Source organism: Ctenopharyngodon idella, chromosome 4, assembly GCF_019924925.1.
Source record: "Ctenopharyngodon idella isolate HZGC_01 chromosome 4, HZGC01, whole genome shotgun sequence".
NCBI classification, from domain to species: domain Eukaryota; kingdom Metazoa; phylum Chordata; class Actinopteri; order Cypriniformes; family Xenocyprididae; genus Ctenopharyngodon; species Ctenopharyngodon idella.
Genome location: NC_067223.1, coordinates 7,322,853 through 7,340,062, shown reverse-complemented (window position 1 = coordinate 7,340,062; position 17,210 = coordinate 7,322,853). Strand labels below are relative to the sequence as shown.

At 40.1% G+C, this 17,210-nt stretch overlaps 1 protein-coding gene across 7 annotated transcripts in view; it reads right to left on the bottom strand.

The window, feature by feature from the left end:
- LOC127511352 (uncharacterized) overlaps positions 1–16,788 on the bottom strand; it is a 57,372-nt gene extending 40,584 nt beyond the window's left edge. For 5 of the 7 annotated variants that reach the window (XM_051892135.1, XM_051892136.1, XM_051892134.1 and 2 more), the window contains exons 1-2: positions 16,495–16,787; positions 3,772–3,837 (exon numbers count right to left, since the gene is read on the bottom strand). Coding sequence is in view for 2 of the 7 variants with exons in the window: in XM_051892130.1 (XP_051748090.1) it covers positions 3,772–3,837; positions 16,495–16,647 (219 nt within the window). In the remaining 5 variants the exon portion in view is untranslated. Of the gene's footprint in view, positions 1–3,771; positions 3,838–10,681; positions 10,970–16,494 lie in introns of all 7 variants that reach the window. The other 2 variants (XM_051892132.1, XM_051892131.1) reach the window with 2 other exon arrangements.
- Between the last annotated feature and the right edge of the window lie 422 nt (positions 16,789–17,210).

The window sequence follows — 17,210 nt, the reverse complement described above, 5'->3', positions numbered from 1 at the left end:
AAAATGTTGTTAAGGTTAGTGAAACATGCTAACTTTATGTTTAGGATCACTTAAAGCCCATAATTGCACCAACAGCACAAACGATGGGGGTGATCGAATTTTTTGATAAACATTAGCCCCAAATTTTGTGATTAATTATCAGTTTGGCCTGGTATATGATAAACTGAACAGAAATACCATAGAGTTACATTGAAGCCATATTTAGTGAACTTTTGGGCTTTTTTGATTTGGGCAGGCCGCTCTAACATTGTGAACGTGAGTTTTACTCTGCACTTAACACTTACAAATTAGGCCTTATTAGACTTGCACACATCCCTCAACGTCCCCAAAACAAACTGTCAGGTTAGTGTGCATCAGCTCCGACGCCAGTGTTCATGAAAGCGAAGCATTTACTTGCAGAAGTTGTTTGGAGTCCTCTGAGAGTGGCATTGTATATTAAACGCTGAGTGTCTTTGACCTTGTAATGGTGTTTGTAGCCCCATGTCGGGCCTGAGGGTCCTCTGCCCCAGTGTGTGGGCTCTTCAGAGTCCTACAGGAAATGACATGACCCCCTGGCGTCAGGCAGCCCGCACTGCGGCACACACACGCACAACCGCCTGTACTAATGTCATTAACCTTGTGTGTTCATGCCGGACGGCCTTCTGACGGAGATGGGCAAGCGCACGCTCGTGAATGTAGGGAGTCTGTAAACCAGAGTCCCAGATGGCCCGCACCGAGAAGAGGCCTGCATACACTCCTCAGCCGCTTCACAAACACACGTACACATACACACGCACGCTTAATAGCACTGCCTCTGTGTGAACCCTCCGCCGGGGGGAGGCGAGGCGATTGGGGGCCAAACAGAAGTGTGTCTCTGTGCCTCTGTCTGCAGGGGAACAGAGGATTCCTCTCAAAAAGGCCTGACGTCTAAGAAAGCCAGGCTTAGCACTAACAAGGTTAAACCCTGCTGAAAAAGAGTGACTTTTTCAATCAACCAGATTTGTGTTTCTGCCTGCGCCGTAATTAGCTTTGCTCTGGGACGGGGGGATGAGGAAGAGTGGAGCGGAGGAGAGGAGGGGAAAAGATGACAGTGGGAAGCATTGTGGAGTCTCTAGGATTGGGAGGACCAAATCTGATTAGCCGCTCGTGTCAGAAGCCAGGCTCAGATGCAGCTTAGCATTCTGAGCAACTTTCTACTTTCTGTCCCAGCAGACAATGAGGCTACTTTTTCAGTCTCCTCTATTTCTCTTCACCCCTTCACCTTCTCTTTTAAACTTTTTGGCCTGTCCAAAACTGCTTTCCCCATCCCGCAGAATACAGAGCAAGCAATCGTGAATGTTCATAAAGGATATAGGCAGAAGTCGTACTTTGCTTTGTACCTTTGATAATACAGTGAATATACTCATAATTTACATGAATAAATTTAGTGAGTCCAATCAAGTCGCAAGACATTTATAATGTTACAAAAGATTTCTATTTCAAATAAATTTTGTTCTTTTTAACTTTCTATTTATCAAAGAAACAAAAATATTAAGCAGCAACTGTTTTCAACAATAAGAAATGATAATAGTAAGAAATGTTTCTTGAGGAGCAAATCAGCATATTAGAATGATTTCTGACACTGAAGACTAGAGTAATGGCTGCTGCAAATACAGCGTTGCCATCACAGGAATAAATTAAAATATATTAAAATAGAAAAACATTATTTTTAATTATAATAAATTTCACAATATTACAGTTTTACTGTATTTTTTTTTTTTCATCAAATTAATACAGCCTTGGTGAGCATAAGAGACTTCTTTCAAAAACATTAAAAAAAATCAGTCCCACTTTATATTAGGTGGTCTTAAAGGGTTAGTCACTATATAAGTCGTTATTTTGTTTTTTTGGCGCACCAAAAATATTCTTGTCACTTTATAATATTAATATTGAACCACTGTACTCACATGAACTGATTTAAATATGTTTTTAGTACCTTTATGGATCTTGAGAGAGGAAATGTCATTGCTGGCTATGCAGGCCTCACTGAGCCATCGGATTTCAACAAAAATATCTTAATTTGCGTTCCGAAGATTAACGAAGGTCTTACGGGTGTGGAACGGCATGAGGGTGAGTAATAAATTACATTATTTTCATTTTTGGGTGAACTAACCCTTTAACTACTATGTACTTTTATAAAAAAATAAACACAGTGTACTTATTGTGTTCATATTGTATTGCAAAACACTTTTGCTGCTATTGAGGTGGGATATGGGTAAGGTTAGGGACAGGTTTGGTGGTATGTGTAGGTTTAAGGGTGGGTTAAGGTGTAAGGGATGGGTCAACAGTGTAATTATAAATGTAATTACAGAAATTAATTACTGATGTATTTACATGCAGGTATTTTTTTAAAGTATAAGTACAATGTAAAACACGTAACTACTATGTAAGTACATAGTAGTTAAGGCCACCTAATATGAAGTGGGACCAAAAAATCTTACCAACCCCAATCTTTTAGTGTATATTAGGTCAGAATTTAAACACTAGTCCCTGCACACAACACATAACATTATTCTGTCTTATACTTAAATAAAGAACTTTTTTTTCTTTTCATCTCTTGCCAAGGCCATCAATTAATCAATCAATGTTATGCCTGATATTATAAAATTCTATAATATTTTGCTAAATAAATCAAAATTAAAACAAAACAAAAAAATGTTTAAATGCTACAAGGCACTAATTTTGCTTATTAAGCTGAAATAGTTAACGCATTTTAACATAATAATAAAAAATCACAAATCAACTTTCAACTCCAAACAATGTTTCACTAATCCAGAGTCAGAATTTAGCCTCTTATTGAGTGCTAACACAGACATGCCATTGTCTCCCCATCGGATGCCTGTATAGTTTGAATGCCGCTTGCCTTCCTGTGGCCACCCTCTTTTTTATGCACACAAAAATGGAAGTATAGCTCCACTCGCCGTTAAGAAAGGACGTCATACCGAACAGAATGCAACCCAAACCAAACCATAAATCACAGTGTAAACACCAGTGTTTGTCTGCGGAGCAAGGCGGGACCAGGAGTGTGTTTGCCCACCTGTGCATGTGTCATCGTTTGGGCGTACAGTATTCAGGGTCCTGACGGCACTCGTGATGTCGTCTCAGTGGCGACAATGTCCATGGAGACCGTGAGGTATGAAGCTAATGGGTGGGTTAATCGTCTCTTGTTCTCAATAGATGTTTGGACTGGGACGGCCCCGTAAAGTTCAGAGGGTTTGAATAAGGTGATGCGGCCAGTGTTTTATAGCATACCGAGGTGATCCAGAGGGCAGAAAATGTGTGCGTGCCAGCGCGGGTGTGCTTTTTAGTGTTTAGCAAAGCATAAGTGTTTATTCATACTTGCCCGCTTTGGCTAATTGTGTGTACTGGTACGTTTTGAAGATGTAAATTAGTCAGTAAGAGGCTGGTGGATCTTTGTCCCTTTTTTTTTTGTTTGTTTAACCAGAGGCCAAGACAGGAAGCCAGCCCACACAACTCGCTGTCCCCATGGTAACCTCTCTGTTGCCTGTGGCACATTCAAAGTCTCTGGCCTCTTTAAAACAGAGACAGTGAGGTGGATGGGCACAGGCCATCAGTGCATATGTGTTTCCAAGCAATAGTGTTTGTTTATAAGAGTCAGATTTGAATATTAGTCTTGACTTATTTGATTATGTCGATGTACAGCATGCTAAATCAATTGAAATTGTGCTTTGATGAAGTGTAATTACTTGTGTCAGTCTCATGTCTACATAACTGAAGCGTAACTGTACTCACTGTGTGATGCTGTCCTCTGTTCCACAGGATGGCTTGTCTCACAAAGCAGAAGTAATATGATGGTGCCTGGGGGACAGATAACAGGTTTAGATATGACTGATATTGACAGTAATTTGCTATGACAAACATGTCTATTATTATTGCTTATACTTTGGGTTATGTTGTTCTGAACTTCAGGGCAAAACTCATCCAGCATCATTTGTGCTATGGACATAAATCATAAATCAATCCTTGTGGCTTTTACTTTCCAGTGTCAGGTGTTTTCAAACCATTTGATGCCACGGACCCTCAATTATGATGAATGAAGGACCCTCTTCTTAAAATATTAAGTAAGCATAATATTATGAAGACACACACACACACACAGATTTCAAAAGTTTGGGGTCTGTAAGATTATTTGATGTTTTTGAAAGAAGTCCTTTATACTCACCAAGGCTGCATTTATTTGATAAACCTAGTAAAAACTGTAGTATGCAAAGCTGAATTTTCAGCATCATTACTCCGGTCTTCAATGTCACATGATCCTACAGAAATCATTCTAATATGATGATGTGCTGCTCAAGAAACATTTCTTATAATTATTATTATCAATGTTGAAAATATTTTTGGGGAAACCATGATAATTTTTCTCAAGATTCTTGAAATAGAAACTTATAAAAGAACAGCATTTATTTAGAAATCTTTTTTAACAATGAAAAGGCCCATTTTGATCAGTTTAATGTGTCCTTGCTGAATAAAAGTATTAAAAAAAAAAAAAAAACGTACTGACCCCAAACTTTTAATAACATGTTTCAATAACATGTAAGTAATTAGCTTTTTTTATTGTCACTGTATCATAAAACAGCAGATGAGACACGGAGATGAACTGAAGAGGTCTTTATTCACAGATATATAGAATCATTCAGGATCCTCAAGCAGGTAAGTTTGACTGCTGATTGAATTGCTTATGTTCATCATAAGCAATTCAATCAGCAGTCAAACTTAACTGAGGAGTCTTTGTTTCATTGCAGGATGGTTAGATGAGCACACAGATGATGAACAGTCTGAAGGATTGATGGATGAAGGTAAGTGATCACAGGTAGGTAGTCGGGTAGGTACATTCTCTAGCAGAGGCTGACGAGATGGACAACAGGTGAGTGTGGGCTGTGCGCTTTTGAAGGGTGCTTAATGAGGGTGTGAACGTGTGGGTGGAGCTACAGGACCTGGTGCTGATGGCATGCTGGCTGAATCTGTGACAGTAACCCTGACACCTGACCAGGAAAACAGGGCGGCTGGTAGCACTGGACTAGAAGGGAGTAAGTCTGTTGGTGTTCTGGTGAAGGGAGATTTGTGCATACTCAGTCCACGGCAGGAAGCAGTTCCAGCTGTGCTGATGGTTGTGGCAGTATGACTGCAGATACCATCCAATTTCCTGAATCTTGCGATCAGTTTGGCTGTTGGTTTGAGGGTGATATGATGTCCTCTGGTAATGCATTATTACGAAAAACATGATGAAACAGAGCTTCAGCAGTTTCCATGGCAGTGGGCAAGCCTTTGAATAGAACAAGCTTTACAGGCTTTGGAGAAGCGGTCAACAGATACGAGGATGGAGATAACAAAGTCTATTCCCAGATGAGACCATGGTCGTGGGGAATGGGGCAGTGGTTGGAGCTTGCCTTCTGGTAGGTGTCTAGGTGTTTTGGAGATAGCACAGATGGGACAACCTCAAACAAAGCGTTGGACATCCTGGCTCATACTGGGCCACCAGTAGCATTCACAAAGGAGTGAGAGGGTTTGCTGGTTACCTGGATGCCCAGATCGCAGAGACGAGTGAACTGAGTCAATGAGGGTTATGCACAGGTCGGATGGCACAGAGGTGCGACTCTCAGAACCTCCTGGCGGAGCAGGTTCATCTCTAGTGGCAGCTGTTATCTGTTCATCCAGAGCCCACTGAATTGGGCACACAAAGAGGGCTAGAGGGAGAATGGTCTCAGGAGGTTGTTGAGGTATATCAGGAGAGTGAAGGCGGGACAGTGCATCTGCCTTTGTGTTCTTGTCCCCGGGACGGTAAGTAACTTTGAAGTCAAACTGCGTGAAGAATAAAGCCCACCGGGCTTGGCAAAGATTCAGATGGTGTGCATTCTGTAGATATTCCAGGTTACGATGAATTATGATGATCCATGTTTTGCTCCCTCCAGCCAGTGTCCCCATTCCTCTAGAGCAAGCTTGATGGCGAGAAGTTGCCAATGTCGTTAGGGTTAGGGCCAGGTTCCGGGAGTAGATGAGGATATCATCAATGTAGATGATGATAAATCTCTGGAGCATGTTCCGGAACACCTTATCCATGAATCCTTGGAAGACTAAAGGTGAGTTAGCGAGCCTGTATGGCATAACCCGGTACTCGTAGTACTCCGATGGTGTGACGAAGGCAGTTTTCCACTTCCAGATTCGGATGAGATTATATGCACTGTGCAGGTCCGGATTGGAGAAGATGCGAGCACCTTTCAGTTGTTCCAGGGCTGTGGGAACCAGGGGAAGAGGATAGCGGTACTTGATGTTTTGATCATTCAGGGCTCTGTAGTCGATGCACGGTTGCATGCCTCTGTCCTTTTTTGCAACGAAGTATAACCTGGAAGCAGCAGGGGAAGTAGATAGTTGGATGAAGCCTTGTTTAAGTGCCTCCTTGATGTATTCATCTATGGCCTGCGTCTCCAGGATCAACAGAGGATATATTCTACCTTTGGGTAGTGTGGCACCAGGCACCAGCTCGATGGCGCATTCTCATGGCCGATGAGGTGGAAGTTTTGTTGCCAGCTGCTTGCTGAACACATCCTGGAATGCCCCATATTCCTCTGGCACACTCACAGTGGACTGCACTTCTAGACTTTCGATGGTGGTGGAATTGCGACTGACAGTGAATTCAGGAGGTTGAGATGAAGATGTCTTCTGAGGTATATAATGATTGAAGCAATACTCACTCCACTTTGTTACTTCTTCTGTGTACCAGGAATCGGTAGGTGCGTGAATCTCTAGCCAGGGGCGTCCAAGGATGATGTCCACAGTTGAACCCTCCAGCACCAGAAGCGAGATCTCCTCTCTATGCAGGTTTCCAATACTGAGCATGATAGGTGGTGTACAATGAGTGATGATTCCTCGACTCAGTGGCTTACCCAGGATAGAGTGAATACTCAGGGTTTGTAAACAGGGAAGTTTCTTGATCCGGAGATGTTTGAGGAGTGCCTTTGAGATTAAAGTTGATGAGGGCCTGAACTGTAATGGAACATCGAGGAGTAGTCACTGATACTGTGGTGCAATTTAAGGTGGAAACAATCAAAGGAAGTTGAACGGTACTCACCGCTGGTCGAGGACAAACTGGGCAATCTGGTATGAGATAGATTATTGTGAATTCGTTGTTGGCGCTCAGTTTGGGTGAGGTGAAATGAGCCAACCTGCACAGGTTTGCTTGGCGCGGCTGGTGGAACTGCTGATGGCATGAATGGAAAGGATTACAGCAGCGATTTTTCCCGTTGGCATTCTGAAATGCGTTGGGCTACACAGATAGGCAGGCCGTCTTAATACCAGATGATCTGCGCCTACAGAAGGTAGCGTTTAGATAGGAGTGAAATTATGTAGCTAATTTTGACTCTTCGGTTTGGAAACGGTGAGCTTGCATTTCAAACTGCAGTGAACATTGTAACAGGAATCCACTGCAATCCTCCACTGCTCCAGAGAAGGCTGCTGGTTGGGCCATGGGGCTGGTTGATCTGATTACTGCCAAAGGAATGGAAGGAGGAAGTAGTGACTGTCAGAGTGTTTGAACTGGTTCAGGGAATGGATCGGGAATTCCTGCTTCCATTATGATTCTCTTTGTTATTGGTCCGGTCTTCTGTCATAAAACAGGAGATGAGACACAGAGATGAACTGAACAGGTCTTTATTCACAGACAGATAGAATCGTTCAGGATCGTCAAGCAGGTAAGTTATGAACATAAGCTGTTCAAAGAGCAGTCAAACTTAACTGAGGAGTCTTTGTTTTGTTGCAGGATGGTTAGATGAACACATACTGTAGATGATGAACAGTCTGAAGGATTGACAGATGAAGGTGAGAGATCACAGGTAGGCAGTCGAGTAGGTACATTCTCATACAGAGACTGACGAGACCGGACAACAGGTGAGTGTTTGCTGTGTGCTTTTGAAGGGTGCTTAATGAGGGTGTGACGGGTGTGGCAAGTTTTTATTCCGGTGATTTTGATCATGTGGTTGGAGCTGAAGAACCTAGTGCTAATGGCATACTGGCTGAATCCATGACACACTGTTATAAAGCAAATTATTAAAAGATTAAAAGATCTGCAAAATATTTTTAATTTGATTATATCAGCATATCTATTATTTGGATATAAACCTGAAGATAAGCATTTAAACAAATGTATTTGTACATAATAAATTAATATCTTAAGTTGACAGTTTAACTTTGGCAGGCCTATACTTTTTTCCCTCAAATTTTACACGGACTTTCTAACACCCCCTTGCAGCCCTATGCGGCAGTTTGAAAACCTTTTGATCCTTTGACTTTAGATTTCCACCTGTTTGACAATGAAATGAAAGAAAAATGCATTAGCTCTTTTGGGTCAGCAAGCAATAACATCCTAGCAACTGCGTACTGTAGCAATAGTTTTGGGTTTGAGTCCACCTTAATCGAATCCAAGTCGAGTACAAGTCTTTAACCAATCGAGTCCAACTAAACAGTACTAAAAAGCTATAGGGCGGGATTTGACTTATCCATCGATATAAATTTATGAATTTAAGGCAGGGGATGGTAATCGGGGTAGTTTGGTAAATGGGAACAGCCTATTAGGACCTGAAGAACTGAAAATTCAGTGGAAAGGGGACAGGGGAGGGGACAGACCTACAGTCTCTACAATAGCATGCACTGTGTATAATGGTTCTACATGAAATTTCCACAATTCAGGGCCAGCTCAAAACTGTTTATTTTTTGAATGCATTAACAAATTACATTATTGGAAGTTTATTGTATGGATCTATGTTTTCAAGTTGATGAATATTTTGGTAAGGCTTTGCCCTGGCTGCCTATATACACAAGCCACAGCTGCATATAATTACGGTATATTTCCATGCAACACTGTTTGCTAACCGCCACAACAGGAAAAAGAGCAGAAGAAGAAGACCAAACGATATATGCATAGATATGTTTACGTGCAATCTCTCAACCAGTGTTTTTAACCGCGGAAAGACATAAATAAAACCTCTTGAGAATAATATTTTGTGTAGCATTACGTTTACCTCAGGCAAGTCATTTAGTGTCCACAGCATGTTAGTTCACTAGAGAAATTAACTCTAGAGGGGACCATTTTACTAAATACAGTCAAACCAAAATTTATTCAGACACCTTGAACATTTCATTTATTAATACAGTTTATTCACTATAGTTTAAAAGTTTAAGTTTTGGGTATAATATGTCACAGTTTACTTTATTTTGCTATCCTCACTTACATAAATGAACTATCATGTCCTGCACCCACTAGTAAAAAAATATCAAAAATGTCTGAATAATTTTTGGTTTGAATGTATATGCACTATATTAGCTTATATATTCATTATATTTACTTTACCTGTTAGTAATGTCATAATTATTTAATATATTTTTTAATAAATTTGTTATGAAAACAAGTTATGACAGTAACTGTGTAAATGGTCATATTTTAATAAAAATTAATTGGAGTAGAAAAATAATTTAAAAATGTATTTTATAATTAGATTAATTATATATTAGATAATTAGTTAATGCAAACCTTGCCTTATGTGCAATTTACGTTTGTTTTTTGTTTGTTTGTTTGTTTGTTTGTTTTTGAGTGTTGATTAATAAATAAATAAATAAATAGCAACTGAATTTAATAGTTTGGGATCTGTTGTTAATTGTAACCTTTAATAGTATAGTAATGTGCAAGAAAAGTCTCCCTGTATATAGTTTATAGCATTAGCTGAGATAGATTATTTTTTTTATCCTTTAGAAAATGTTAATTATAATTGAATTTATTTAAAGAGAGAGACACAATTTGTTCAATAAACCGCTGTTTAATAAAAAAGAAGAAAAAAAAGTAATTTTATGTTTAGTTTTCTCCCCCCTGCTGTACTGAGCCCGTACCGAACTGTGACTTCAATACCGAGGTACATACCAAATCGTCATGTTTGTGTACCGTTACACCCCTAATAAAGACAAGACTTAAAAAACACATGCAAATGATTTACTTTCTTGACAATGCAGTACTGACCCGATCTGGCCAGTGACAATTCCGTCAACTGTCCCGAGCACATTTTACTGGATCCCTGGACTCGGTTGAACTCGGTAACATTTTTCGAGTCCCAAACACTCAAGTCCGAGTCAAGTCTAAGTAAAAATGCATCGAGTCTGTGACAAGTCCAAGTCCGCAAAAAATTGGACTCGAGTCCGAGTTCGAGTACCCCAACTCAACATATCAACATGATAAAAAACCCTCCAAACACCTTAGAAACTGCTTAGCATCACCCTGACAACCGTCTACAATACCCTAACATTGTGGCAGACAGTTTTACACAGGCAAGCATGAAAAAAAAGATGAAGATGTTGGGACACATTTGTTGAAATGATCTTCAATGTTTCTTACTCAGAGTTTGTGCACAAACACTAGCTAAATTAAAATGAACACTACACACACACACACTGTGATTCATAGACCTCCTTCTCAGAATGTCAATTGAACCTCTGTCTTTGCCTGAGAGCTGTGATGCATCTCAATAGTGAATACCCACCACTCCACCAGCCTTTCTGAGGAGTTCATCAAGCTCTCATCAGCTATCTTTGCCTTTAGCTGCGATACAACTAGCCTGTGGGAGTCTCAACTCCATCGCTCAGCTCTCTTTTTCTTTTCACTCACTCTTGGACACTCTCTTCTCTCTGACCTGTGGCCCAGGGCTCCAGCAGAGACTCATCCATCACCATAGACGTCTCACCATCCCTCTGTCTATCCCTGTCCCTGTTCACTGAGGTCACATATCTCGCTTCTCTAAGGCCATCAGTCTCACTGTGGCAGATGCCAGAGCTTCTGAGTCAGCTTCAGCCTGGCAGCCTGGTGGTTTTTCCCCTCTTTCACAGTGGTCGCATACTGGGGCAGGGAATTGTGCAATCTGAGGCCACCAGCCCACCTGTGGGTGATGAGTGGGACCTGCAGAGTGGGACCAAGGGAAGTATATTAAACGCCTGCTTGAACCTGTCCAATGAGGAAATCACTATTGACAGGTTGCGGCATTGTTCTCTAAAAGCTTCATGATGGGACCATTTTAAAGTTTTTTAAATAAAACTGCCACATTCAAAGCCATTGTAAAATGCTGATAAATTTGCACCTGACCACCACCACAGATTAACCAGGCTAGTTCTAGGCTTTAAGACACATATTATCAATTGAGATGCAAGTATTTATCCAACAACAATTTGATTCATTTATGATTCTCCCCCTTTTGATAGCGATGCATTGTGATTCTGAAATCAGTTCATGATTCAAACCAGTTATTTTGGACTGATTATTAACTATTTCCAAAAATAGGTTTTTAAATTGGTTATAAAATGTAACTGAAAATGAAATAAAAATATAATAATAAAATATATAATTTCCACTATAGTACAATATTGAAAAAAACACAAACATTTATTACTGATCCGATAAAAAAGAATAATATAACAGTTTAATTTACTAAAAAAATTATTAAACCAATAATTAAAATATAAATAAAGTCTGTCATGTACAGAGGATCTTAAAGTTAATCTTAAAATTATGCAGAGAATTATGTCACAGAATTAAAAACTATATATTAATGTGATAAACTACTATACATAATGAAGAAGAAATAAATTCAATGCGCATTAAAGCACATGTATATTCTCCAATTATCCCAGAAAACATAATAAATAGCAATTGGTAAAAAAAACAACAGTTAACTTTGCTCAAATGGATACACATAATTATGAATAACGAAGAAATCTGTGCATTTTTTTTTTCTGCTTATTGTGGCTGTTGCAAGAGTGCACATGTAATCTGTGATGATCTCTGTAAACACATTGGGTATTGTTATAGTTATTATAATCAATCATTAATTCTGCAATCAGTGCATTTTTACACTTATAATTATTGGTTTTACCATCTTTATAGCATTTGAATTACTTATTAAACCTAAGGAACCAGAGCTGTAAATCAGAGCTGTGTCGTAGAGTTGGAAATGACTCTTTTACCTGCCTCTGAACATCACTGCAGACAGTATTTAATGTCTCTTGCAGATAAAAATCCCTGCAATTTTTGCCCTTTTTATTATGCTCTTCACTTAATCGACTGCTGGACGATGCACAATAACCAAATCTCTCAGCTGAATTGTGGCCTCTTAGAGCACAATAACCTGCCTTCTCCCTAATTACTCCTTGAAACTGAATTCAAGTATGTTTGTATCCATATGGGTGATCCAGAGTTAGAAGAGCACAGAGATTAGGGAGACAATAGAAACAAGAAGGAAATAGTGCTTGTGCTGTTGTTAATGAAAACAGTAAGATTCAGTCTTCACAGACTGGCAATGGGACGGACAAGACCAGCAGACCTCATGAGACTCTAAGACTCATTAAAAGTCACAACACCACAGGCTGCATTTAAACATCAGGAGGGCAGCTTGGGTGAACAACGGCCTTGATTAGATGTCATATTCATGTCGTAATCCAACACCCAGCCTTAGAGGTCACAGGGTGATGGTCTTATTTCAATCGGAGCTCTCGAGCAAACATAAGCAGGTCTGTACCGAGGCTAGTCAGCCCACACCATTCTGATCTCCTCTCTGAACTTCTCATCATTGAGATCTGTAATGAAATTGGACAGGCGTGATTGGTGTTTTCTGTATCCCATCGTCCAATTCACCAGATGAGATTAGGCCAATTCCAGGCAGATGGGCTTTCCATTGCCTCAGTGTCTCAGGGGCGCAGCAGAGCCCCTGTCCTTTGGGCTTTTCCTGTGAGGGAGGCTGTTTACCATTGCATCACACAGACTGAGGCCAGACAGGAAATGCTACTCCACTAGTCCAGGGACACAGGAAATGTGAAGCTTGTCAAAAACAAGTAGGTGGAAGAAGGAAGATCAAATTACTTGATGCACTAATAAGCAAAGTGGTCCTTTCTTCTCCTTCCTTGGCTTGTGGGCCATCTGTCTCTTTCTTAAGGAAACTTCTTGCATATTTTCCAATTATTACAAAATGTCTTACATAAGATTTAATCAATGTTTATGGACGATCATTGATGCGATGAGCCAGGGACCAGATGATCACTCTGTTTTGGTCATATTTCATAAGCTGATATGTACAAACACACAAGCACACTTTTATCCTTTTAACAAATCTCGGTTGTCCTCCTCTGTACATATAATGCTGAAACACACTATCAGAAAAAAATGTGCAAAAATTGTTTCTTTAGGAGTACAACAGCTTGTCTTTTGGGTAGTACCCTGAAAGGAACAACTATGTACTTTATTTACCCCTAAAAGGTTCATAGTAATACCTTAAAGGGGTACTTCACTGCTGGGAAAATGGGCTTTCAATAAAACTTAGCTGCCTCTGCCAAAAAAAAAAAAAGCTACCTGACTAGAGAAAAAAGGCTTTTCCATTTTACTCAGTAGGTCGGAAAACTTCAACACCCATGATACACTGGGTGTCTACACTTGCAGAGTAAAATACCACATTGCTTTTGTAGGAAATACTTCTTAGCAAACTTTTAGTCATAATGGTGTCGACTTGTTTCTGGGTGCAATTGTGTCAAAGAGTAAACATTTAGAGGGAGTGAGAGTTCATTTTTTACCATAATGCTATTTAAAGAGTAGACAAGAACAATTACATTTTCAGTGATAAATCTACTCTTACTGTTCTGTTATAGGGTTAGTTCACCCAAAAATGGAATTTCTGTCATTAAGTACTCACTCTCATGTCGTTCCACACCCGTATGACCTTTGTTCATCTTCGGAACACAACTTAAGACATTTTTGATGAAATCCGAGGGTATCTGATCCACACATAGGCAGCAACGTCATTGCACCTTTTGACATCCAGAAAGGTGGTTAAAAACATGGGTAAAATAGTCAACGTGACTACAGCGGTCAACCTTAATGTTATGATGAGAATACTTTTTGTACACAAAAATAATGACTTTATTCAGCAATTTGAACCGTTGTCATACGTAGTGAAATCAGTGCAGGCTTCCTTGTTTAAGTCCGAATGCCCGCTCATTATTATTATTTTGTTTTTGCGCACAAAAAGTATTCTCGTCGCTTCATAACATTAAGGTTGAACCACTGTAGTCACGTTGACTATTTTAACCATGTTTTCACTTACCTTTCTGGACGTCAAAAGGTGCAATGACGTTGCTGCCTATGTGTGGATCAGATACCCTCAGATTTCATCAAAAATATCTTAATTTGTGTTACAAAGATCTTACGGGTGTGGAACGTCATGAGGGTGAGTAATTAATGACAGAAATTTCATTTTTGGGTGAACTAACCCTTTAATAACCCTATCTGTGGGTGAGGATACAAAATGCAGAAATATAATCTGTATTTTTTTTATGAAAGCCCTGGAGCTGTCAAAAGTCAAAACACATGATTCGGCGGACTTTGCTGACAAATGGGAATTTCTCTGTCCAGGTAACACGTATAAAGAGTAAACATTGTTCATTTACATCTATTGACATTGTAACAATACAAAGCAGGTTGAAAATATGCGAAGTTATACTTTAAGTATAGATATTCATACATATTCAAGGTACTAATATGCACCATTTAGGGGTACTGTACAAATAGTCCATTTTAAAAGGTACTTTCATGGTGACAAGCTGTTGTACCCCTAAAGGTACTTTTTTTTTCTGAGAGTGCAGAGCAGTAACCACGATCTCACAGTTATTCATATTAGTGGTTGACCAATGTATGGCATGGTAAATATGTGGTTACATTTAGTCTCAGAAAAAAACTGTACTTTTAAGGGTATAATATTTTGTCACTTGGACAGTAAACCTCAAAGGGATATCATACTGTACCTTATTTACTACTATAAGGTTAGTAGTATCTTTTAAGGGTACATATTATACTGTAAGGTACTGATATACACCTTTTAAGGGTAGATAAAGTAAAAAGTTGTCCCTGTAAGGGTACTGCCCCAGTGACAAGCTGTTGTACCCCTAAAGGCAGATTTATTTTTTTCTAAAAATGTGTTGTTGCTGAGAGATGAACAGTGAGTTGTTCACTGTTAGATACGGTTGTTGTAGAAAAAAAGGCTGGGTAGCGAGACGGATTTGATTTGACAAGCTCTTGATGCGGGCAGGAAACATTGATACAGGGCACTTTCTAACCTGGCACATTATTGAAAGCTCTGTACAAACACATTGTCACACTGTAACTGAAAACAGAGTAAAAGGTTGATCTTGGGATTTTAACAATGGTTACCAAGAAAATCTATATTTTTACCCAGCTCTAGAGAGGAAATTGTTGCATAGCTTTTGCTATTGATTCTTCAATGATCCTTGGGATAGTTTAAGACTTCTGTTCATCTTCAAAACACAAATTAAGACATTTTAATGCCACCTGAGAGATTTCTGTCTCTCCATTGTTCATCATGTAAAGCAATCGTGTCTCTTCAGAAGACTTTAAACCGCTCGGTTTATATTTTTAAGCCTGCATCACTCTGAACAACGAAACGACAACAACATATTCCTGATAGATGACTGATAGTAATTCAGCCTAGACAGGCTGACTATTCAGTAACAATTGAGTTGATATAAGCAGATCACTGTCTAAGCTTATAGAGCAATCTCTGACAAACCACATTACACAGACGTCCGCAACAAGAGAATTACCAAGCTAATACACAACAAACACACACCCTAACATCATCCACACACAATCTTACAACACAGAACATCAATCAAATCACAAAGGCACCACGAACACATGAGGAAATCCTTTTTACCCCAAAACAATGAGGTCTCCAAACTGCAACCCTATTAATAGTTTACAAAGAAGCAGGCCTTGATCCCCAGCATGGAGGAGACCGGTGTAAAACACATACACAAAACCAACGGCCCACTGCCTCTCGCCGGGTCAGCTATGATGAGCCATGAATGTAACCGTCCAACCAATCTGGCTTAATAGTGTCCATCCTCGCCACCTTTGCAGATCCAATGGTGTGTGTACGTGTTGACTCGGCGGGTCAGATGGGCTTCACAGATCCTGTGACCCCGAAAGGAGACCAGAGAATCAGAAGCGGACCCCCACAGTCAGGACAGAGCCTTCTTTATGCCCTAATCTGCTAGCATCAGAGATCAATATGGTTAGTGGTACTGCTACAATAGCAATAGCAGGAGTTAGCACCTTGCCCAATTTCTGAGGCTCTCTGGGGGGGTATAAAGCTAAGGTTTGCCATGCCCGTCACTGACCTCTGGCACAGCCACACCCCAGCAGCTAACCTGCTTAACATTCATTACGGAAACCTGGGCAGATGCTCCGATTTCAGGCCTGCTGTCGCCTGCTCTCTTGTTCCTGCTTCCTCATCCTCTCAATAGGGAGTCGATTCGAAGTGCTTTTTCATTTCTAAAGCAGAGATCAGAGATCCACTGACAGGCCGAGCTTAATGTTATCCATGCTAAAGGATTTTGAAGAACCCTGGTGTGATGGAGACTCACCGTATTTCTCCAGTGCTGGGGTCTGGAGCTGAGATGCCATGCCTTGCTGTTGACACGTCTCCCAGGGTGACCGATACGGGGTTGAGTGCCTCCGACAGATTGGGGTTTCCAGCTGTAAATGTGCTGTTTAGGTCCTTCCTCAGTTGTCAACATGTTAGGTTTTCTGTAATGCAACTTTTTTACACTCTAACTCAAAGTTATTGCCGTTTATTTGGACAGGATGAGCTGTCTCGGCTTCTGTTGTCCTGCAGCTATTTTGGTCTTGCTCTCTGGAATGAAACGTTCAAGAGCTCATTGCTTCTGTTAATGATTATACTAAACCAGTCAGGTGAGCCATCTTTTTCAAAAATTAAGAATTGTACACCCACAAGCCCTAAACAGCGGACATCAGTGACAGACAAAGGGCTTTTCAGAGTGTAGAAGGAATAGGCAAGATCAGGTTCTGTCCTGCTGCATGCATAAATCTGCCATCTTGCTTAATTACATTACTGAGGATTTACAGAGTCGTTTTAAGGAAACCACACACACTATCAGTTCCACAAATCAAAGCTCATTAGTGGGAATGTGTGTTTCCCCTCGTGTATGTCAGTGGGACTGCTGTCTATCTGCCATTTTAATCATATCTCATTAGTGTGAGAGGATTGAAGTTGTCTTATACTCGTTCACTCTTTAGCTGGAGCCAAAAAATCAGGAGAAATATTAACCAAATGTGAGCT